The sequence below is a fragment of the Triturus cristatus genome, chromosome 11 (assembly GCF_964204655.1).
Source record: "Triturus cristatus chromosome 11, aTriCri1.1, whole genome shotgun sequence".
Classification (NCBI taxonomy): domain Eukaryota; kingdom Metazoa; phylum Chordata; class Amphibia; order Caudata; family Salamandridae; genus Triturus; species Triturus cristatus.
The window spans coordinates 1,006,073,338-1,006,097,003 of NC_140594.1; the positions used below are offsets into that span (position 1 = coordinate 1,006,073,338).

Below are 23,666 nucleotides of genomic sequence, written 5' to 3' on the forward strand. Positions count from 1 at the left end.
CTGCACCTGGCCAAAAGAAATATTGGAGCATATGCTTTTATACATTTTCAACTTAGTACAGTGTTCACCGCCCTGAGAAAAACCAAGCTGAAGAGTCTAAGTTTTAAGAAATAATCAGAAAGGCCCTTATAAGCTTGTCCTATGGAGATCCATGTTACAGTTAAAAGACTCTAATGCATCTTTTACATTTGTGTTAAAGGTCATATAGTCAGCCAATGCCGTGACTACATCTTCCCTGGGGTGTCCCCTTAAAGCTGAAACTGGCATGTGTTGAAGTTAATATCCCCAGATAATTATATCAGCCAGAGCTTGAGCATACGTGCTAGCCCATCCAAGCTCCAGTCTAGGCATTTATACTAGGATAGAAGAACTAAGTCTACAAAATGTCCTTAGGATCCTTTCATATGCATAAAAAAATGACCAATTCAAAATTGACTCAAGGGTATAACTTAACGTGTGTGGATTTCAATCCTATAGATTTGTAAAAATATATTTTCCTCATTGAATTATAAAAGGACTGCAGAGAGTCGGCGTGCTCAGGGGCTTTCAGCCCTATGTTTGAAAATGCATCTTAGCACTTTAATTACTGGTGAAGTTTGAATCTAGTTACATAAAATTTCACACCAATTACAGTTTTTTTATCCCAGATAATAATTAAATACCTGCCCCCTTTTTTTTACCTCCAATAGCTAGGATTTGTGCTTTTGACATATTTATCTTTAAAAATGCTTTTCTGCATAATTGTATACCGTTGTTGTGTTTCTTTGTAGACCTAATGGTGTCAGGTCAAATAAAATTGCATTAGCTGCATTCATAAGAAAATGCCCATGCTTAGCACCTACCTTTGGAAGAAATTATTTAGAGACAAAATTGATAAGGAAAAACAAACAAATACAGTGGAAATAACAATGTTGACGGAACACCATCCTGTTTTAATCCTGTATTTGTAGCAATAAGAAAAGAAATACCTATACTACACCCAACAAGACTTTATACTAAGTTACGAGGAGAAAATTAACAGCAGTAAATTGTACGGAATGCCCAATGACAACAATTTCTGCCATAAAATGGGTATATTCACCCAGTAAAATGCTGTGGAAAAGTCAATAAAAGCTACAATTACCATTTGTCTGGATTTTACAACATTGGCCCTCATTACAATGTCAGGCAGATTGCATCCGCCTGACACCGTTTCGGTGAGGGAACCGCCTGACCATGGGTCGGCGGTTCCACATACCAAATTAGGATGCGACCCCACATGGTGCTGTTGCAAACTTCCATTTTACAATCGGACCTTGTGCAGCAGTCCGAAACTGCCCGCAGCACAAGATCCCATTGTAAAATTGAAGTTTTTGCACATCACTGCACCGTGTGGGTGGCCCATGAGGAGGTCACCATAAGCCCCACATCCTCACCCATAGGGCCCGGGGAGAGGGGACCCTGCTAAGGTCCCCAAAGTTGCTTTCTGACATGGGAAAGCTGTGGGAAAACAACATCATAATCCCAACGGCGGAAACGCCGTCCTTAAGGGATAATGAGCAGCTTCCGACTGGCCGACGGGCTCCTTGAGCCCTTCGGAACCCAGTCAGTTTCCCCGCCAGTTTACACTCCAACCTCCGACACTTTAATTCGGTAGTCGGAATGTAAACCTACCATGTTGGTCGGTAAGCCTTCGCTGAGCGGTCGGAGGTTTACCAACCGACATCGTAATTAGGCCCATAGTTGTCTAAAATAGTCTGGAATATTGTCCATGACTAAGCCAAATTGTTCCAGAAAAATAATATCACCTTCATTGGACCCAAGACTCCAAATGCTCCAGAACACTCCTAGGAAAGATCTTACCTACAGCATCTAATAAGGCAATTTGATTATAATAACCCACAATTTTTTCCCATTCCTTTATGCAGCGTGGAATTATATTGCTCCCTTTCCAATATTTCAGGATGGAGCCAATAGCAAAAGAATAATTAATTACCGGTCCCAGCTCACATTTCTAGATTCCCTTTCAGTGCAGAAGTCAGAATTACGTGTGACCCCATCACAGCTGAAGCTCTGGCTCTTCATATATAGCCAGTAATCTGATCACAGCTTGGTTGAGAAATATGATCGATTGAATGGAGAATAAGCTCAAACATGCATGCATCCTCATTGATCTTATAAAGCAATATAATCAACCCAAATATTGACAGGTAGCACATTTGCAGCAGGTTTGTTTTTAAAACCGAAACTGAGAGCAACTGTGCTCCAGAAGGACCTTGGCTTTTTATCAAGAGCGCCTTAATGAAAGAAATACCAGTTTGGATCCTGCTGTCTTCTCCTGTATGACAATCAATTTCTTTACTTTTTCTAAGTAACCTTATTGTTTTCATGCGGGTGAGAGAAAAGATGAAACTGTTTTCATATAAGGGTATTTATTTCAGAAGATAATTGGATTTCCATTTCAACCTTTACTGTTCTTTCATTGTGAAAGCTACAGTTTTAATGGCTTTTATATGATTATCTAAATTGCTCATAAGTAGATAGTACAGGGTGTTAGGCTCATGAAATATATATGTTTTGAGAAGCCATGTGAAATGAGACTCGACCAGATCAATAAAATGTTTGTTGTCACGAGGCTTCCATTTTTTCTTTTTGTATATCCACAAGACTGGAGCCAGTTTCTAATGACCAGTCCGTAGTTTCTTCCAGAAGTATTTCCAGGTAGATATGAGGAAAATGACAGATTATTGTGTCTCATTATTTCTTCCTTGTTTTTAATAATTCACATTTTTATATTTTTTGTTATAGAGAGCGTGCTTAAAGCATTTTTTTTTTGTTCTTTGTGGAACTGTATTTTTGCCCAATTGCACGAATGAGGCATGAATGTGAGAGATTTAGGGGCCAATTATGATGTCGGTCAAAAAGCCTCCCACCGCTAGTCGGAAGCATTCCGACCACGTTCGGAGGCTTTCCGACCAACACGGTCGGTTTGTTGTCCCATCAGTGGTTGCAGCGTGAACCGGCTGGTCATTCCGACATGGTTCCGAATGGCTCTCTGAGTTTACCGGCCAGTCGGGACCGCACCGTAATCCCCTAGGGACGGCATTTCCGTCGTTGGTATTACGATGTCGGTTTCCCACAGCCTTTCCGTGCCGGCCTTTCTGACATGGTAGAGCTGTCGGAAAGCAACTTTGGGTGCCCTAGCAAGGCCCCCTTGCTTCCATGGCCTACGGTTGGCGCCCCTGTAAATCCATGCACTTTGTGGCATGCACCATAGTGGTGAAATATATGATTAGTAGCAAAGTTGATAATTACAAAATGGAGGTTTTAGTATCCTGTAAGTGGTTCGCTGACAAAATAGCAGTACAAAATATCTACTTACAAAAATACGTTTCAAAAATATCTATTTTAAAAATATAGACTCCCTATACTTATAATTAAAATAACAAAAATATCAACAAAAAAAATTCACTAATATATTTGTCTAACATATTGATATTAAAATATATATATACACATTTTTATAATAAACACTAATTAATTTAAATCTTAATACTAATATAATCAAAATGAAAGATATGTAATCATTCTTTTGAAAAATATAGCAATTATTTTAAGAAATTAAAACAAACATATCTATTAATATACATCTTTTTATTTACATATATCTAATTTCAAAATACTAGTAAATTAATATTTCTAATTTATATTATTTTGTAACAGTTTTACAAATGTAATAATATAAAAAATAAATATACATACATATATCCATTAATATACAATATTTAAAAAACAAACCATTTTAATTACAAATAAAAACTCAAACAAAATCAAAATGTAGAATTTACTAAAAATAAATACAAATATTAAAAAAATACATTCATAATTATGAATATTATAATTTTAAATAACCAAAAACATATTATTATAAATTTAAACAATATAAAGTTAACTACAACATTTTTTAATTAATACATATACTATTCCCACTACAACGTATAAATAGTAAACAAAGTGTTGATCTCAGAAGGTGTAAAATTTACACATCCCACTACAGTCAATGCAACAGTAGGGAAAGTGTTGGATGTTGGAGGGGTAAAATGTACTATTCCCACTTCACTCAGTACTACAGTATGGAAAGTGTTGGATTGCGGAGGGGTACAATTTACTATTCCGACTCCAATGAGTGCAACAGTAGAGAAAGTGTTGGATTGCGGAGGGTTAGTATTTACTATTCCCACTCCAGTCAGTACAACAGTAGGGAAAGTGTTGGATTGTGGAGTGGTAACATTTACTGTTCCCACTCTAGTCAGTACAACAGTAGGGAAAGTATTGGATTTTGGAGGGGTACATTTTACTATTCCCACTCCAGTCAGTGCATTAGTAGGGAAGGTGTTGGATTGTGGAGGGGTAAAATTTACTATTGCTGCTCCAGTCAGTACAACAGTAGGGAAAATGTTGGATTGCGAAAGGGGAAAATTAACTTTTCCCACTCAACTTAGTGCAACAGTAGAGAAAGTGTTGTATTGTGCAGGGGTATCATTTTCTATTCTCACTCCAGTCAATGTAACAGTAGGGAAAGTGTTGGATTACAGAGGGGTAAAATTCACTATTCCCAATCCAGTTATTGCAACAGTAAAGAAAGTATTGTGTTGCGGAGGGGTAAAATTCACTACTGCCACTGCACTCTATGCGACATTAGAAACAGACTAGTTCACTTCAAGTAAAATAAATAATTTCAAAACTATAGTGAATAACAAAAAAAGACCCTTTTAAGTATAATAAATCTATGTTTTTTAATTAACAAATTACTTATTTATTACAATGTTTAATACATATTATAAATTAATACAAATGTTATTTTTATCAAAATACCAAAATCTATTGTCAAAATAATAATGACCAATAAATACAATATTATTTACAAATTTAAAAGCATAACACAATTAACACGTACAATAATAAATTACCATGGGTCGGCGGTTCCACATACCAAATTAGGATGCGACCCCACATGGTGCTGTTGCAAACTTCCATTTTACAATCGGACCTTGTGCAGCAGTCCGAAACTGACCGCAGCACAAGATCCCATTGTAAAATTGAAGTTTTTGCACATCACTGCACCGTGTGGGTGGCCCATGAGGGGGTCACCATAAGCCCCACATCCTCACCCATAGGGCCCGGGGAGAGGGGACCCTGCTAAGGTCCCCAAAGTTGCTTTCTGACATGGGAAAGCTGTGGGAAAACAACATCATAATCCCAACGGCGGAAACGCCGTCCTTAAGGGATAATGAGCAGCTTCCGACTGGCCGACGGGCTCCTTGAGCCCTTCGGAACCCAGTCAGTTTCCCCGCCAGTTTACACTCCAACCTCCGACACTTTAATTCGGTAGTCGGAATGTAAACCTACCATGTTGGTCGGTAAGCCTTCGCTGAGCGGTCGGAGGTTTACCAACCGACATCGTAATTAGGCCCATAGTTGTCTAAAATAGTCTGGAATATTGTCCATGACTAAGCCAAATTGTTCCAGAAAAATAATATCACCTTCATTGGACCCAAGACTCCAAATGCTCCAGAACACTCCTAGGAAAGATCTTACCTACAGCATCTAATAAGGCAATTTAATTATAATAACCCACACTTTTTTCCCATTCCTTTATGCAGCGTGGAATTATATTGCTCCCTTTCCAATATTTCAGGATGGAGCCAATAGCAAAACAATAATTAATTACCGGTCCCAGCTCACATTTCTAGATTCCCTTTCAGTGCAGAAGTCAGAATTACGTGTGACCCCATCACAGCTGAAGCTCTGGCTCTTCATATATAGCCAGTAATCTGATCACAGCTTGGTTGAGAAATATGATCGATTGAATGGAGAATAAGCTCAAACATGCATGCATCCTCATTGATCTTATAAAGCAATATAATCAACCCAAATATTGACAGGTAGCACATTTGCAGCAGGTTTGTTTTTAAAACCGAAACTGAGAGCAACTGTGCTCCAGAAGGACCTTGGCTTTTTATCAAGAGCGCCTTAATGAAAGAAATACCAGTTTGGATCCTGCTGTCTTCTCCTGTATGACAATCAATTTCTTTACTTTTTCTAAGTAACCTTATTGTTTTCATGCGGGTGAGAGAAAAGATGAAACTGTTTTCATATAAGGGTATTTATTTCAGAAGATAATTGGATTTCCATTTCAACCTTTACTGTTCTTTCATTGTGAAAGCTACAGTTTTATTGGCTTTTATATGATTATCTAAATTGCTCATAAGTAGTTAGTACAGGGTGTTAGGCTCATGAAATATATATGTTTTGAGAAGCCATGTGAAATGAGACTCGACCAGATCATTAAAATGTTTGTTGTCACGAGGCTTCCATTTTTTCTTTTTGTATATCCACAAGACTGGAGCCAGTTTCTAATGACCAGTCCGTAGTTTCTTCCAGAAGTATTTCCAGGTAGATATGAGGAAAATGACAGATTATTGTGTCTCATTATTTCTTCCTTGTTTTTAATAATTCACATTTTTATATTTTTTGTTATAGAGAGCGTGCTTAAAGCATTTTTTTTTTTGTTCTTTGTGGAACTGTATTTTTGCCCAATTGCACGAATGAGGCATGAATGTGAGAGATTTAGGGGCCAATTATGATGTCGGTCAAAAAGCCTCCCACCGCTAGTCGGAAGCATTCCGACCACGTTCGGAGGCTTTCCGACCAACACGGTCGGTTTGTTGTCCCATCAGTGGTTGCAGCGTGAACCGGCTGGTCATTCCGACATGGTTCCGAATGGCTCTCTGAGTTTACCGGCCAGTCGGGACCGCACCGTAATCCCCTAGGGACGGCATTTCCGTCGTTGGTATTACGATGTCGGTTTCCCACAGCCTTTCCGTGCCAGCCTTTCTGACATGGTAGAGCTGTCGGAAAGCAACTTTAGGTGCCCTAGCAAGGCCCCCTTGCTTCCATGGCCTACGGTTGGCGCCCCTGTAAATCCATGCACTTTGTGGCATGCACCATAGTGGTGAAATATATGATTAGTAGCAAAGTTGATAATTACAAAATGGAGGTTTTAGTATCCTGTAAGAGGTTCGCTGACAAAATAGCAGTACAAAATATCTACTTACAAAAATACGTTTCAAAAATATCTATTTTAAAAATATAGACTCCCTATACTTATAATTAAAATAACAAAAATATCAACAAAAAAAATTTCACTAATATATTTGTCTAACATATTGATATTAAAATATATATATACACATTTTTATAATAAACACTAATTAATTTAAATCTTAATACTAATATAATCAAAATGAAAGATATGTAATCATTCTTTTGAAAAATATAGCAATTATTTTAAGAAATTAAAACAAACATATCTATTAATATACATCTTTTTATTTACATATATCTAATTTCAAAATATTAGTAAATTAATATTTCTAATTTATATTATTTTGTAACAGTTTTACAAATGTAATAATATAAAAAATAAATATACATACATATATCCATTAATATACAATATTTAAAAAACAAACCATTTTAATTACAAATAAAAACTCAAACAAAATCAAAATGTAGAATTTACTAAAAATAAATACAAATATTAAAAAAATACATTCATAATTATGAATATTATAATTTTAAATAACCAAAAACATATTATTATAAATTTAAACAATATAAAGTTAACTACAACATTTTTTAATTAATACATATACTATTCCCACTACAACGTATAAATAGTAAACAAAGTGTTGAACTCAGAAGGTGTAAAATTTACACATCCCACTACAGTCAAAGCAACAGTAGGGAAAGTGTTGGATGTTGGAGGGGTAAAATGTACTATTCCCACTTCACTCAGTACTACAGTATGGAAAGTGTTGGATTGCGGAGGGGTACAATTTACTATTCCCACTCCAATGAGTGCAACAGTAGAGAAAGTGTTGGATTGCGGAGGGTTAGTATTTACTATTCCCACTCCAGTCAGTACAACAGTAGGGAAAGTGTTGGATTGTGGAGTGGTAACATTTACTGTTCCCACTCTAGTCAGTACAACAGTAGGGAAAGTATTGGATTTTGGAGGGGTACATTTTACTATTCCCACTCCAGTCAGTGCATTAGTAGGGAAGGTGTTGGATTGTGGAGGGGTAAAATTTACTATTGCTGCTCCAGTCAGTACAACAGTAGGGAAAATGTTGGATTGCGAAAGGGGAAAATTAACTTTTCCCACTCAACTTAGTGCAACAGTAGAGAAAGTGTTGTATTGTGCAGGGGTATCATTTTCTATTCTCACTCCAGTCAATGTAACAGTAGGGAAAGTGTTGGATTACAGAGGGGTAAAATTCACTATTCCCAATCCAGTTATTGCAACAGTAAAGAAAGTATTGTGTTGCGGAGGGGTAAAATTCACTACTGCCACTGCACTCTATACGACATTAGAAACAGACTAGTTCACTTCAAGTAAAATAAATAATTTCAAAACTATAGTGAATAACAAAAAAAGACCCTTTTAAGTATAATAAATCTATGTTTTTTAATTAACAAATTACTTATTTATTACAATGTTTAATACATATTATAAATTAATACAAATGTTATTTTTATCAAAATACCAAAATCTATTGTCAAAATAATAACGACAAATAAATACAATATTATTTACAAATTTAAAAGCATAACACAATTAACACGTACAATAATAAATTACAATTTAAAAAAATGTTTTACCCTTTTTAATTTTGTTATAACTTACATACCTTTCAACCCCATACCTCTACAAGCTACGCACCACACATCTAAAATTTATATTTAAATGTATAATATTTACACATTTTACATAATGAAATATCTATTAAACTATTAATACTAATTAACCACTAATACAACAATTACAATTTATACCTTTTCACCCTTTGGGCCCAATTCTGATGTCGAATCGAATTTGGCTTTTCTGGATCCGATTCATAGCCCTTGTTTACCACCGAAACGTACAAAGGTCCGAACAAGCAAGTACGATGCAAAGATCTCGTACGCGCCGACCGAATCGTTTCCGAGACCCGAACCTGTCCAAATTACTTGTGCGTACCCGAATCGTGCCGCCCTATGGAGCCGTATTCCAACCGAGCGAGTACAATGCACGATTCAGACAGCCGCTTCGCCTTGGTCTCAGCGAGACGAAACAGCTCTCTGAAGCGTATTTCAGGGGGCCGTAGCAGGCCCCCTTTACCAGGGGCTCTCCTAATCTGGCATGGGTGTGCCCATGGGTCCCTCCGATCCAGGCATGCCCAGTGTGGTGGGCACCATGAGGTGCCCAACACAGGGTGTACGCTTTTCCCCACCCACCCCTTTTCTGCAATGGGAGCCTGTGTACGCGTCTGTACACAGGCTCTCATAGAGTTCAATAGGAGTCCGAGCAAACCGAGTCCGTAAGCATGCAGCAGCATCGTACTCGCTCGTTCGGACTCCCGAAGCACGTCTCACTCGGAAAGCCCTCCAGATCCGAGTTGTATGGAGGGCTTTCCTAGCAAGATTAGATTCGGGCCCTATATCCATGCAAAACAAACAACCCACAACTAATATATCAATTTAAAAAAACATTTATTAACAAATTTACATCATTAATAATCAATTATACAATTAATATTACTAATCAACTAAGGATAAATTAATATATTTAATTAACTTTCCACCCTTAACCCCTACAAATACAACTCACACATATAATCTAAACAATATTTTAATTACATAATTACATAATTAACATCATTTAAACAATTAAAAATTAACAATATTTATTATTTATTATAGTTTCCTACACCTCCTTTACCCATACAAAAAACACAAAACACCCCTAAAAAATATATATATTATACAATTTACATATTTATTAATCAATCAAATAATTATACATAATTAAATATAATTATTCATAATTTATTAACTTCCTACCCTATACCACTACAAAACAGAGAACCTACATTTCAAACTTTAACAAAATTATGAACTAGACTATTTACATAAATAATTCTCATTTAAATATTTAATAATGATTAAAAATTAAGTATAGGCCAACTGCCAAGGGAAATGGCCACACTGTAGCTGAGCTCCAGTGCGGCATTCCCGTAATATCCGGAATATCGCTGCTTGCCCCGGCTGACATCGCCACTCTGCTGACCTGTGAAAAGCGACCACTTGGCTGGGGACCGGGTCCGTTCTCTGCTCCTCGGAGGCATCAGAGAGGCGCGGCGGACCTCGAGTGCAGGTGGGGACGCCGGCGAATCGGCGTGCACCCGGCCCCTCATCGGTCGTGCGCGGGAATCGACGCTGAGGTCGCAGCGTGGGGTGAGGGCCTCGTCGGCGGACGCCAAAAGTAAACGCTTTGTCTGCCAGGTGTGGGGGGCCTTGAATTTGCTGCCGCTTGTGCGGACAGAGGCCGGGGATGCATGAACTTCGCGCCACGATCTCCTGTGAGTGGTGAGTTCCATGTGGGCCGTCCCGGGCGGCCCGGAGTCCTGTGACACAAGCGCGGGTGTCACTGAGGGCGAGATCTCATCAGGGGCCCGGGGGACATCCAGCCCTGGCCCGATAGTGGATTTACATTGATGCCGGGGTCGCGGCGTGGTGACTGGGCCATGGGTGCTGCCGGCGCTGGATCCCCTTGTCCCTTCTCGCCAGCCGCTGGGGCTGCCCCTATACCTGGTGCCCGGAGGTGCCTCAATCAATTCCTGCCACACATCAGTCTTCTTGGCACCCGTGATAGGATGCGTGCACGTCTCTCGACGAGTGGTGCCCTTTGGGGGGGGATGGCCGTACCCATCCCTGCTGCTGGGCCCTTATCCTCATAGCAGCATCACAGCGCCCGGAGACGGGGAAGTGGTGGTCTGCACCCGATAATGCCTCCGGATCCTGCTCCAGGCTCTCAGGGTGCAGGTTTGGTCTCCCTTTAATTTGTACGATTGTCAGCGGGGCTTCATTCATTCACTCACTCTGCCCGTCGTTGACTCCTGCTGCGTCCTTGGGCAAGTCGTGGCTGGGGGGAGCGCCGGGCGGGCATAAACCGACAGGCCGGTGCAGGTTGGTGCCTGCGGCAGGCAGCGGCGGGTAGCCCGCGGGGCTCCCTTCGCTCTTTCTTCCTCGCACGCTACGGACGGTGACTCACGACCACCGAGATGGTGACGGGCAGCAGTGGTCGCAACGCGGTTCAGGCCAAGCTCGATAAATTTGCATGGCAGGGGAGTCAGGAGGGGGAACAGTCTAATCCCAAAGCCCCAGGAGGTCGACCGGAGCCCACATTGCAGGACATCCTCTCAGCAATCACCACTGTGCATACCTCCCTTGAAGCCAGCATAGCCTCTGTGGCGACAGAGGTGTCCCTGATACGGGCGGACATGCACAAAATGTCAGAGCGAGTAGGGACCGTTGTGGTGACCACAAAAGAACGTAAAGCTGATTCGGAGCTTCTCAGGCGCCAAGTGTCTGAGCTCCAAACAGCACTAACGCTGCAACTCGATGACTATGAAGGTCGGACGAGACGCAAAATGTTCGCATTTTAAGCGTGCCGGAATGGGCAGAGGGGCAGGGGCTGACCTCTATGTGGAAGACTTGATTCTCAAGCAGCTTCAGCCAAGGGGCCTCTCAAAATGTTTCTCCATTGAACGCACCCGTGTCACGGGGGGACGACCTCGGCCTGGGGCCCCACCCCGGCCAATTCTGGCAAGGGTGTTCAACTACCGCGATCGCGATGTAATCTTACAAACAGCGAGGGCGGCCCCTCCAGTGGTCATTGATAATAGCAAGGTCACCTTTTTTCCCGACTTCACCGTGCGGGTCCAGAAGCTGCGGCGCAGTTTCCTGGAGGTGAAACGCGCCTTAAGGGAGCAAGAAATCAAATACGCCATGGTGTTTCCTGCCAAGCTTCGCATTGAATCGGAAGGGAAACTTTGGTTCTTCACCCGTCCTGAGGAGGCATGGGACTGGCTTGATGGCTGGAGAACTGTTGGCAGGGGACCCCGCAGGCCCAAGGGGGACACTGGAGGACCTGAAGGACGCGGCCGCAGGCAGGGGACGCTGACACAGGACGACTCGACGACCGGTGCCCCGGAGGGGTGATGGACTCGGAACTGCAAGTATACTATATATCTAGAGAGACTGAGGTTCCCTCTCACCCTTTATTCAGACACCAAGACTGTACTTGAGGAGTTCTTTATTTTTCTTTTTTCCTAAGTGGGGTAATTCAGCTGTGTTGTGGGTTTGATGTGGAGGGGGGGTGGCTTCATGGGTGGAACAGATTATTGCAGCAGAACTATTGGCCTGTTGGCAGACTGTGACAGTCGGCTCTGTGATCTCGACATACCTTACTATTTGAGGGCTGATGGGTCGGGCGGGCACTGTTTTCTTTCTCGAAGCTCTAGGGAATGGGGTTGTATCACGTACCTTGAAATGTTTGGGGTGGGCGACAGGCACTCTGCAAGTTGGGGGTGGTGGGCGGTTTTAGGTCCATTATGCAGGGAGGCAGGGAGGGGAGTGGGAGTTGGGGAGGTGGGTCGGGAGGGGTTTGGGTGTTTGGCATTGTTAGGATTTTTTGTTTTAATCTGTTCTAGGTCGGTGCATGATTATGTTCGTCGCTCACACATTCGAAGCGGTCCCAAGACGCTTAGCGCTCACAAACTTCATATCTGTAGTTTCTGGTCCTGGGACAAGGGTCTTGGGAGGGCGGGGGAGGAGTGCCTAGGGGACACCCCACAACTATAGCCGCATCCTGCTGCGCCTGATCCTCCCTCGACCCATATAATGGCTAATGCCGGTATGCTTAAAATGGCAACTTGGAATATCAATGGTCTTGGGGATAAAATTAAACTGGGTATCGTACTGCAGTATATCCAACGGCAGGGGCTTGATGTAGTAATGCTGCAGGAGACGCATCTCATTGCCAACACATGTGGAGCCTTAAACAGGAAAAGGGTATCGGCTGTTGGTCCACTCCGGCTTTACCTCGGGCTCCAGGGGAGTGGGAATTATTCTCCGTAGGAACTGTCCATACATTGTTCACGACTCCTGGACGGACGCACAGGGCAGATATGCGGCAGTCACTGGTACATGGGAGGGGAGGGTTGTCAATATTGTTTCCGTTTTGCCCCCCCCGGGGTTGCAGAGAATGACGCTACGAGCAGTGGGTACCTTGCTTTTGGAATTGCCCATGAGGACGTTGGTGATTGGTGGGGAGTTCAATTTGGCCATGGATGGGTCTCGTGACCGACTGCCAGCTTGAGAGGATCCCCCGCGGGGCTCACAACTACTTGAATTCACTAATGCTCTGGGGGTGGTGGACATTTGGCGATGGCACAACCCTCTACACACGCACTTCACATTTCAGTAAGGGGTACATGGTAGCCAATCTCATATTGATCACTTATTTACACATGCCCAAGACATTCACTCCTTTGTGGGAGCCTCCTGCCTTGCTCGTGGGATCTCGGACCATTCTCCTGTCCTGACATCTTTCACACTGCGTCAGGTCAGAAGCCCGGGTACCCTCACCGTGCAGCCATGGGCGTTGAGGGTCCCCCACATTAAGGACGCATTACGGAAGGACGCGGAAAACTATTTTGTGGACAATGTTGGAACGGTTGACTCGGCATTGACTTTATGGGGAGCGTTTGGAGCCGTAATAAAAGGTAGGGCCCTCTCCTTGGTGGTTGGGTACAGGACTGAGAGGTCTAAAAGAGTGGGTGAGATGGAGGCTAAACTGTTAACACTCGAGGCGTCTGCCGCGGTCGGCGCTGACCATGAGGTGCAGCATAGCCTCAAAGTCAAGAGGCAGGACTATAAGCAGTTGCTTTTGGAAGAGGCCACAATGCGCGCGCTTTCCTCACGACATAGGGTGTATGAACTTGGGGAGCGAACGGGCAAACTCCTGGCATGGCTGGAGCGTAAGGAGCAGGCCTCTCGGTGGGTCTGCGTAATAGTATCCCCGGACGGTACGCGTCTCACAGATCCCCAACTCATTGCTGATACTTTCGCGTCTTACTTTAAAGAGGTCTACGCCGTGTCGCCGACTTCTCAAGCACCATTGTCTAATGACCTACTGGCCACCATGGGAATTACGAGCATCTCCCCGCAGGACAGGGAAGCGCTTGAGGTGGATTTCACTGAGACAGATCCAAAAGGCTATTCAGGGAGTCCTTTCTGGCAAGGCAATGGGTCCAAATGGGCTCCCCATTGAGCTTATTAAGCCCATGTCTGCACTATTGGCCCCACATCTATAAGGAGTGTTTCGAGTCGGGAATTCTTCCGGCTGATATTCATAACGCCGCCATCGTGGTCATCCACAAACCTAACAAACCGGTAGATGACTGTAAATCCTATCGCCCTATTTCCCTGCTCACAGTCAAGGCTAAAATCTTGGCTAAACTCCTGGCTAATCGACTTCTGCCGTATGTTCCTGACTTAATTCACCCTGACCAGTCCGGCTTCATGCCGGGCAGAAATACGGCCCGCAATTTACGGAGGGTGAATGGGGTCCTTGGTAGGATTACTACTATCGAAGAAGACGCAATCCTCCTATTTTTGGACGCCAGCATGGCGTTTGACACTATCGAATGGGAATATCTGTTCGCAGTGTTGGTGCGCATGGGGTTCGGTCCCAAATTGGTACAATGGATCAGACTATTATACACGCAACCTACCGCGCATGTCACGGTGAACAACCATAGGTCGGCCACGTTCACACTGCACTGAGGCACGAGACAGGGGTGCCCCTTGTCTCCCCTGCTCTTCGCTCTGGCTTTGGAGCCATTGGCTGTTTGGGTCAGGGGGGATCCGGAGATCCGGGGGCTGAAGTGGACTGCGGATCATGAGGACCGCATTTCTTTATACGCCGATGATATTCTGCTATATTTTGCATCCCCAGTGCGGTTGATACGACAAGTGCTGCACATTTTTCATATTTTTGGGTCCCATTCGGGCTACAGTATAAACTGGTCTAAGTCCCAAATGTTTGCGTTGCGGGGTGTTCCTCCGGCCAGTCCTAGGGGCTACGAGATACCAGTTGCACCCTCACAGGTGAGTAGCGTGCTATATAAACCCCTGATGGATTGATTGATAGTACTCCTGACTTACTCAGATGTACAACTAGGTACTAACTGGCTTACTCCTGAAATGCATACATATCCCATGAGTACTAGAAGAGTGAGTGACTGCTACTTAGTGCTAAATATTTGTTAATCGGGGCCCTGGAATACAGGAGTGAGCTAGAGAGACTAATTGTTATTTCATTTGTACAACAATCTGAAGAGGTACATTGTAAGTCATCCTTGATGGGTTTTTTGGTGCAATGTTCCTTCACATGTCTATTGGCAATAATTCAATTTCTGTTTTTACTAGAGCAGGAAGTCTATTATTTAAGGCAGCAAAAGAAAATGATGTTAATCTTTTGAAGAAATTAATTGGAGAAGATGTTGATCCATCTATAATAGGTAAGCATAATATAGAAATTTTTATTCTACAGATTGTTTGCTTAATACACGTTTTACATATTGGTAAATCAGCACAAAAATCAGAGATAGCTTCAACAATTATTCCCTTAAATTAAAAAATTATTCATTATTAATTTAGCAGACAATGCTAGATGGATAATATTGAGGAAACATACATGAACCAAGGGTAATGTCTAGCTCTAGGGTACCCCACTGGTTCAACAAGGTCAGCTCTTTATGAGTTGTGAGCCACTGAGGACCACAGTCTAAGCCAGCAGAGCAGCAATGAGTGTACTTTACTAATTACGTGTCATCAATAAGGAAGAACTGGCACCTGGGGAAACCAAGAAAACACTGAGAAAACTCTCAGCGGTCTAAAGGTCCAGGCACTGCCAGCTCATCCAACAATAAAATCCTCATTGCAGGGGCACATCCTTTTTTGCAAGAGCGTACTTGAGTTACTGCTGAAGAGATACATTGCTCCTTGTTACTGAGCCAGACCTTAATATAGCCTTATAGCCCACCGTAGCAGGCTATACCAGCTATTAAAGGCCCGCTCCCGGGTTAAAGGCCTGAGCCGATGGCAAGGGACTTTAACTAGAGGGGTGAATGTTCTAACAAATAAAAACAAAGGCTTCTCGAAGCTCAAGGAGATTTAAATCCCCTCGAGATCCGAGAGGCCTTTGTAAAACATTGGAATGTTGCTCTGCAGGCCTTTACCGCCCCGTAGAAGCAGGGAGCACTCCATTGTCTTCAATGGAGCTCCCAACATTCCAATGTTCTAATATTTGTTAGTGAGCCAGATCCTAATATTTTGACCCATTGAATTCAAGACCCAGGCACACTTGTGATGTATCAGAGGAACTTAATTTGGCCTTCCAGACATGAAAAACGATTTTGGGAGTTTTTCATTACCACAACCTGTAAAACTCAAAAATACATGTCCTAACTTTTAGATACATTGCACCCTGCCCTCTGGGTTGTCCAGGGCCTAGCTTCTGGGTGATTTATGTGCATGAAAATGGAAGGTTTGTGTTGCATATACTCGTATGCATGTTGGCGCGATCTCCGCGAGCATTGTCCTTTCATGCTCGTGGAGATCACGTCAAGTGTTTACACTTGATTGGGCATTCGGGTGCGGGGCGGTTATGGAACGTGATGATGATTGATGTAACGGCGTGGATCTGATGAAGATGGATTAAAGTATGCTCCGGGCCTGACAAAGGTTTATTTTGGCAAGTCGACATTGCAGTGTATACTGCGCACACAGGCTCTGCAATTGTAGGCCTGAGACAGGCCCACTAGTAGTATGTAATATACAGGCCCTAGGCACATGTAGTGCACTTTACTAGGGACTTATAAGTAAATTAAATGTGCCAATTGGGTATGAGCCTATGTTACCATGTTTTAAGTAGAGAGCACAAGCACTTTAGCACTGGTTAGCAGTGGAAAAGTGCACAGAATCCTAAAGCCAATAGAAACAAGGTCAGAAAAAGTGGAGGAGGAAGACAAAATGTTTGGGGGTGACCCTTCAGGGAGTGCCAATTTCCTACAACTTCTTTAGGGGGTACTGAGTGAGAATGAGCTGGCTAGGACAGAGAAAAGAAAGTCTATATCATAAGTAGTTGAATTAAATAATTGCTGCGCAACCATGAGATAAAGTGCCTCATTACGATGTGGGGCGGACACCGGTGTGGTCTCTGGACCGACCAAACTCCGGTCGGCAGTCCCAACACCATTATTACAATGCGACCGCACTTGGTGCGGTCCCATACTCTCATTTCTCTGTGAGAGCTTTGCTGCGGCCATAAACCAGCTGCAGCACAAGCTCCCATAGAGAAATGGGAGTTTGTGTTAATCCCTGCACCGTGCAAAGCCCTACATTGAAAGCCTGTAGGCAACCAACATCGTAATCCTGACTGCGGAAACGCTGTCTTTGAAGGATTAAGTGGTGGTTCCGACTTGCCGACGGGCTCCTTGAGCCATTGGAAGCAAGCCGGAATGACCAGCCGGTTTCACTTCCGATCACTGTCGTTGTAATATGGCAGTCGAAATTGAAACCTATGATGTTGGTCGGATAGCCTCCAATCACAGATTGGAGGCTTTCCGACCAACATCATAATAGGGCCCAATGTGTTTCAATAGTCCTAGACCTAAGTCTGGCCTAAGAATGATCACAAGTGTTGTTAGAATTAAATCTCTTAGGAAGATATTTGAGTTCAAGATGGTAGACCCAGTACTGACCAAATTGCATAGGGTAAATCTCAGGATTTACACCTGTATATTATCTAACCATTAACACATTTCTGCTCCACTGCTTAAGAAACATGCTTTGCCAGTAAGACAGATGCCCGTGGGCCCTTCCCAGTAATGTTTCACCACTGTTCACTGCTGACCTCCCCGGAAGGTGAGAACACCCCTGGAACAGGTCGCAGCACAATGAAAAATCACCTTTCTTACTATTTCAGGAAATACAACTCATTAAACATTAGGTGGAATATACATCTCTTTAGATGTAATCTGCCTAATTTACTAGGAAAATTAAAAAGGCCTGGAGTTAAAGAGACTTTTATTTAAATCATTCAAACTATGAGGAGTCTGAATATTCTCTATAAATCATAGTGTACATATGTTCTTAGACATAACATTTACACTTCTTAAAGTCATATATGATAAACAGGTCAGTTCTATATACCATATGGATTAAGGATCAAACATAATTAGCAGTAGTCAATGTTTTTGTCCAAAGTCCACAATTGTACTTCTGGGACAGAGAAACCCAGAATAACAGATATGCACTAAATAAGCATGCAACAAAAAGGCAGATAATCCAGGCAATCAGAGAAAATTAGGCACCCCACTTTACCAGAACATATGCTTGCACAGGCCTATGGGAAATGTTCAGTGCGCTGGCTTTTTCAAGAATTGCCACTGCTCTCAATAGTCATAAAGGCATGGGGACCAAAAAGAGCACGGACGACAATAGCTTTGAAAGGTTTGTAGAGATGAGAAGAACAATAGATTACACAGTCAAAGCTCAGGTTTGAATCTGTTTTTTAATTAAGCATTTCTGTCCACAGTGGCGGTCGTCAACATTAAAATAGGGTGGGTTCGATGGCCAAAAATCTCACCATATATGTTGCACTTGCTGGCATGCAGGGTCTGGTTGCGGTCTCTCTCTTCAACCTGGTGCTCTTCTCTGCGGAGACTCGAGGCAGAAAGTGAAGGACTTCCTCCCTTGTGCAATGTGAAACCAACCAATCCTGGAGATGGATTGGTTGGAGGATGCTAACCCACTACTCATGTTGAGGCTGGGGGCCTGTGACTGCAACTTTTCTGCTGTTTCTCAGCCCTGGGATTGATATCTGTGAAGTGCACATGTCACATTGGCCTGCTCTAGAGAGCCGGTCAATCTGACATGCGCACTGGCAGGGACTGAAGTAATAGTGCAATTTCACTCATCAGCCCCGCCCCCTGCCCTCGCGCTGTAACAGTGCAAGCCTGCAACACATTATAATAAAATGGTGTTTATTATAATTGTATCAATGTGTGCACCTGCTCCGCTCACAGCCGGCGGGGTGGCGGCCCTCTGCCATAATGGAGGAATTATCGCTGTCAAATCATTAGGAGTACTAGAAAGTATCTTACCGTTATTCATAAAAATAGAATAAGTGCCGAGTATAGTACAACAATTTTGGATCCTAGAATGAGTGAAGGGAAGCAAAACAATGACTAACTGATTGTGTCAAACCCACAACTGAATCAAGAGAATAAAAGTACAAGGTAAATTCAACAAAAGGACTCAGTCGAACTATGCATGTTGATGCATGCCAAGATCATTGTCACCACCAGTAGATTCCTCTCAGGTCGCAAACAATCCAAATGTTATATTATAGGATAACAAATAAAGACTCACATGAGTGTCACTATCCTGTTTTTGATGGATCAAACTTCAACACAGTTTACTACTAGCCTGTTCAAAGAATATAGAAATTTGAATCCAAAACACATCTTCCAAACCAAAGTTGTAACTTTTAGCAAATGTATTTTTTAACGGCATGTCTAATAAAGTACACTACTAGGTAATAGTTGTTTTGGGATTGACAGACATTTGCATCTTTATTTATTTATTTGCCTCCCTATACATCCTCAACCAGGGACCTGAATTACATTGGAGTATGTGGAAATTGAATTAAATAAGTTGGTGCTGCAGAACTAATTGTTTTTATCTTATGTACAGGGCCGGACTAGCCATAGATAGCGGGCACCGGGCGTTTCCCCTGTGGGCCAGAAGGATAGTGGCCGGTCTTGTACCGGTGGGGCTGTTTATGTTCCTGGGGGCCCTTGTAACAAAAGTGCAGCAGCGTTCCTGCCAGCTACCCCCACCTCACCCCCCCCCCCCCCGGAGGCCAGTCAGGAGTAATTGCCAGGGCGTGTTTGCGATCCCAGTCCAGTCCTGCTTGTGTACAGAAGGAGGCAATAGTTTGACAGATTCTTATGAGAGGGAGTTGAGGAAGGGTGTGCTGTAGTAGACACTTAATGATCGTTTAATCTACCAAGATAATTGTACTTGACTACCTATTAGCTGTCAAAATTCCCAAAGTCATTTCTGAACATTCAGCCAGTCCTGGCATTTTGGGCTATATCACTTTGCATGATACTGGAGGGGCATATTTATCAACAAGTTGCATCCCCCCTATGCCACGCAAGGGGACGCAAGGGTGATGCAACTACTAAGTTAGATTTATCAAGCCACGCAAGGCCACCGTTAGTGGCTTGATTAATCCAGAGTAACACAACACAGGGCAAATCGCTGAGTTGCGCTACTCTGCCCCAGGGATGCCTTCGATGGGTGGAGCGGGGGTGTTCCCACCCATCCACCCATGGATTTCGGGACATTTCCAGATTTACCCTTAGTGGTAGACCTGGGAAACTGCAAAATGCTACGCCTCCGAGGAGAAATATCATTATTTCACCTCGTTTTTTCCTCTTTCTATGTGTGCTGCATTTTGCACTCTGCATCACACATAGAAATAGGAACATGTCTCAGGGGACTGTTTTTGCGCAGGAAGGTGTCCCTTCGGCACAAAAACAATCACCCCTACAACGCCGGCCCCCTGGCCCCATTGTGCAAGGGGCAGCACACTGTGCACCAGTGCAAGGAAAGGACAGGAATGTGCATATAATGTTAAAGGTTACATGAGTTTTTAATAACTATGCCCCATAATGCTAATTACAAGTCCAGGTTCCTAAATGCAATGGACTAGTGAATAACACTGTAGGACTACTGAAGGTGAGTCATGGCTCAGGGGCACTGCTCAAAATTATGCCATGCTCATTATCACCTTTAGACTCTGTGTAGATTTGAGAGTCATGATCAAACATCCCATGGTAAAAAAACAGGTGTTAAACCCCTTTACCGAATCTCGAGTGAAAATGTTGCTTTCTTACACAACAGTATGAATCCATTTTTGAGGTTTCTGATGCTATTGTGTGTATATTTGAAGAAACATTCGAAGAGCATTTCGGAAGTACCGAATATTTTATTTTTTACATGCTACAAGTTGCAAGTTAAATGGTGCAATTAAAAGAAAGCATGGACTCTGCCAACTCATCGGAAATTGAAAATCATGGTTTTGTTTACAACAAATTGCAAAACAAAATTGGTTAGATAAAATCATGATAAAATATTGTCCGATTCGAGAAAGTGTACAGCTGTCAAATAAAACAGACCAGAAATAACAACGCCTATTTCGTGACAAGTATACATTTCAGTTAATGAGAATCTTTCGACTGTGGACAGCGAATTTTCCAGGAATGACCAGCTGGTGTTTGGTGTCAACAGAAATTAATTTTCCAAAATATATTTAAGATGTCATTTGAGTGATAAATCATTCTCAGTTTTCGATGGTTATTTCCTGTGTTATGACAACATTTCCTTCACGCCAGGCAGAATATATTGCTCTGGTAGCCATTTTATGACTCGCGTGGAAGCATTTCATCATGTCTATTTATTCTGCTCTTTCGAATTTCCAAGGTGCAAGCATCAGAGGGTTATCCAGCCTTGCATTCTTCTGTTTTTATAATTATTTGTCCAATTACAAATTCAGGACTACAAATAGCATTATCCAAAAATAAGTACTGACAAAGCCAATAGGTCTTGTGTTTGGGACCTTTTGACTTTACCAATGGTTTTTAGAAATAATGCACAACATCCTCAAAAATAGAATAAAAAACCTATGCTCACCATTTTGTAGGCACACGCACCATGCGTGCTTATGCTTACACAATGCAGCAGGCGTTGTTTTCCTTTTAATTTACCAATAAGAGGAGAATAGTAAATACAATGGGAAAAAAAGCAGAAACACGTTTTGTTTTAAACCTGTAAGAGCAATATACAGGACAGAAATAACTTAGGGCTTCAGGGGGTGAAAGCAAAACAAAGGATAAATGGGGTTGGCGAGGTGGAAGTAACACAGGGGATGCAGATGGGGGAAGCAACATGTAGGGTGCAGTTGGGGGGGAGGAAAAAATCAAACGGGTGACAGACAACAACGTGGAGTATTGGAGGGATGCAAATCGGTGGGAGAGAGTGCAGCGTGGAGCTGGGGGAAAAAGCAACAGAAGAACACGAGGAATGCACCATGGAGGGCAGTGGGGGCGCACACATGCAAGAGAGGGAGAGAGCGCAACATGGAACACAGAGAAATAGGAACATGTCTCAGGGGACTGTTTTTGCGCAGGAAGGTGTCCCTTCGGCACAAAAACAATCACCCCTACAACGCCGGCCCCCTGGCCCCATTGTGCAAGGGGCAGCACACTGTGCACCAGTGCAAGGAAAGGACAGGAATGTGCATATAATGTTAAAGGTTACATGAGTTTTTAATAACTATGCCCCATAATGCTAATTACAAGTCCAGGTTCCTAAATGCAATGGACTAGTGAATAACACTGTAGGACTACAGAAGGTGAGTCATGGCTCAGGGGCACTGCTCAAAATTATGCCATGCTCATTATCACCTTTAGACTCTGTGTAGATTTGAGAGTCATGATCAAACATCCCATGGTAAAAAAAACAGGTGTTAAACCCCTTTACCGAATCTCGAGTGAAAATGTTGCTTTCTTACACAACAGTATGAATCCATTTTTGAGGTTTCTGATGCTATTGTGTGTATATTTGAAGAAACATTCGAAGAGCATTTCGGAAGTACCGAATATTTTATTTTTTACATGCTACAAGTTGCAAGTTAAATGGTGCAATTAAAAGAAAGCATGGACTCTGCCAACTCATCGGAAATTGAAAATCATGGTTTTGTTTACAACAAATTGCAAAACAAAATTGGTTAGATAAAATCATGATAAAATATTGTCCGATTCGAGAAAGTGTACAGCTGTCAAATAAAACAGACCAGAAATAACAACGCCTATTTCGTGACAAGTATACATTTCAGTTAATGAGAATCTTTCGACTGTGGACAGCGAATTTTCCAGGAATGACCAGCTGGTGTTTGGTGTCAACAGAAATTAATTTTCCAAAATATATTTAAGATGTCATTTGAGTGATAAATCATTCTCAGTTTTCGATGGTTATTTCCTGTGTTATGACAACATTTCCTTCACGCCAGGCAGAATATATTGCTCTGGTAGCCATTTTATGACTCGCGTGGAAGCATTTCATCATGTCTATTTATTCTGCTCTTTCGAATTTCCAAGGTGCAAGCATCAGAGGGTTATCCAGCCTTGCATTCTTCTGTTTTTATAATTATTTGTCCAATTACAAATTCAGGACTACAAATAGCATTATCCAAAAATAAGTACTGACAAAGCCAATAGGTCTTGTGTTTGGGACCTTTTGACTTTACCAATGGTTTTTAGAAATAATGCACAACATCCTCAAAAATAGAATAAAAAACCTATGCTCACCATTTTGTAGGCACACGCACCATGCGTGCTTATGCTTACACAATGCAGCAGGCGTTGTTTTCCTTTTAATTTACCAATAAGAGGAGAATAGTAAATACAATGGGAAAAAAAGCAGAAACACGTTTTGTTTTAAACCTGTAAGAGCAATATACAGGACAGAAATAACTTAGGGCTTCAGGGGGTGAAAGCAAAACAAAGGATAAATGGGGTTGGCGAGGTGGAAGTAACACAGGGGATGCAGATGGGGGAAGCAACATGTAGGGTGCAGTTGGGGGGGAGGAAAAAATCAAA

At 42.4% G+C, this 23,666-nt stretch overlaps 1 protein-coding gene across 3 annotated transcripts in view; it reads left to right on the forward strand.

The window, feature by feature from the left end:
• The window catches only part of LOC146785834 (transient receptor potential cation channel subfamily V member 6-like), a 318,210-nt gene that overhangs the window by 36,217 nt on the left and 258,327 nt on the right, over window positions 1-23,666 (forward strand). The window contains exon 2 of one of the 3 annotated variants that reach the window (XM_085635167.1): window positions 15,361-15,452. The exons of 1 other annotated variant lie outside the window; for it this stretch is intronic. In XM_085635167.1, the coding sequence (XP_085491293.1) occupies window positions 15,361-15,452 (92 nt within the window). The remainder of the gene's footprint in view (window positions 1-15,360; window positions 15,453-23,666) is intronic. One more of the 3 variants, XM_085635168.1, reaches the window with a different exon arrangement.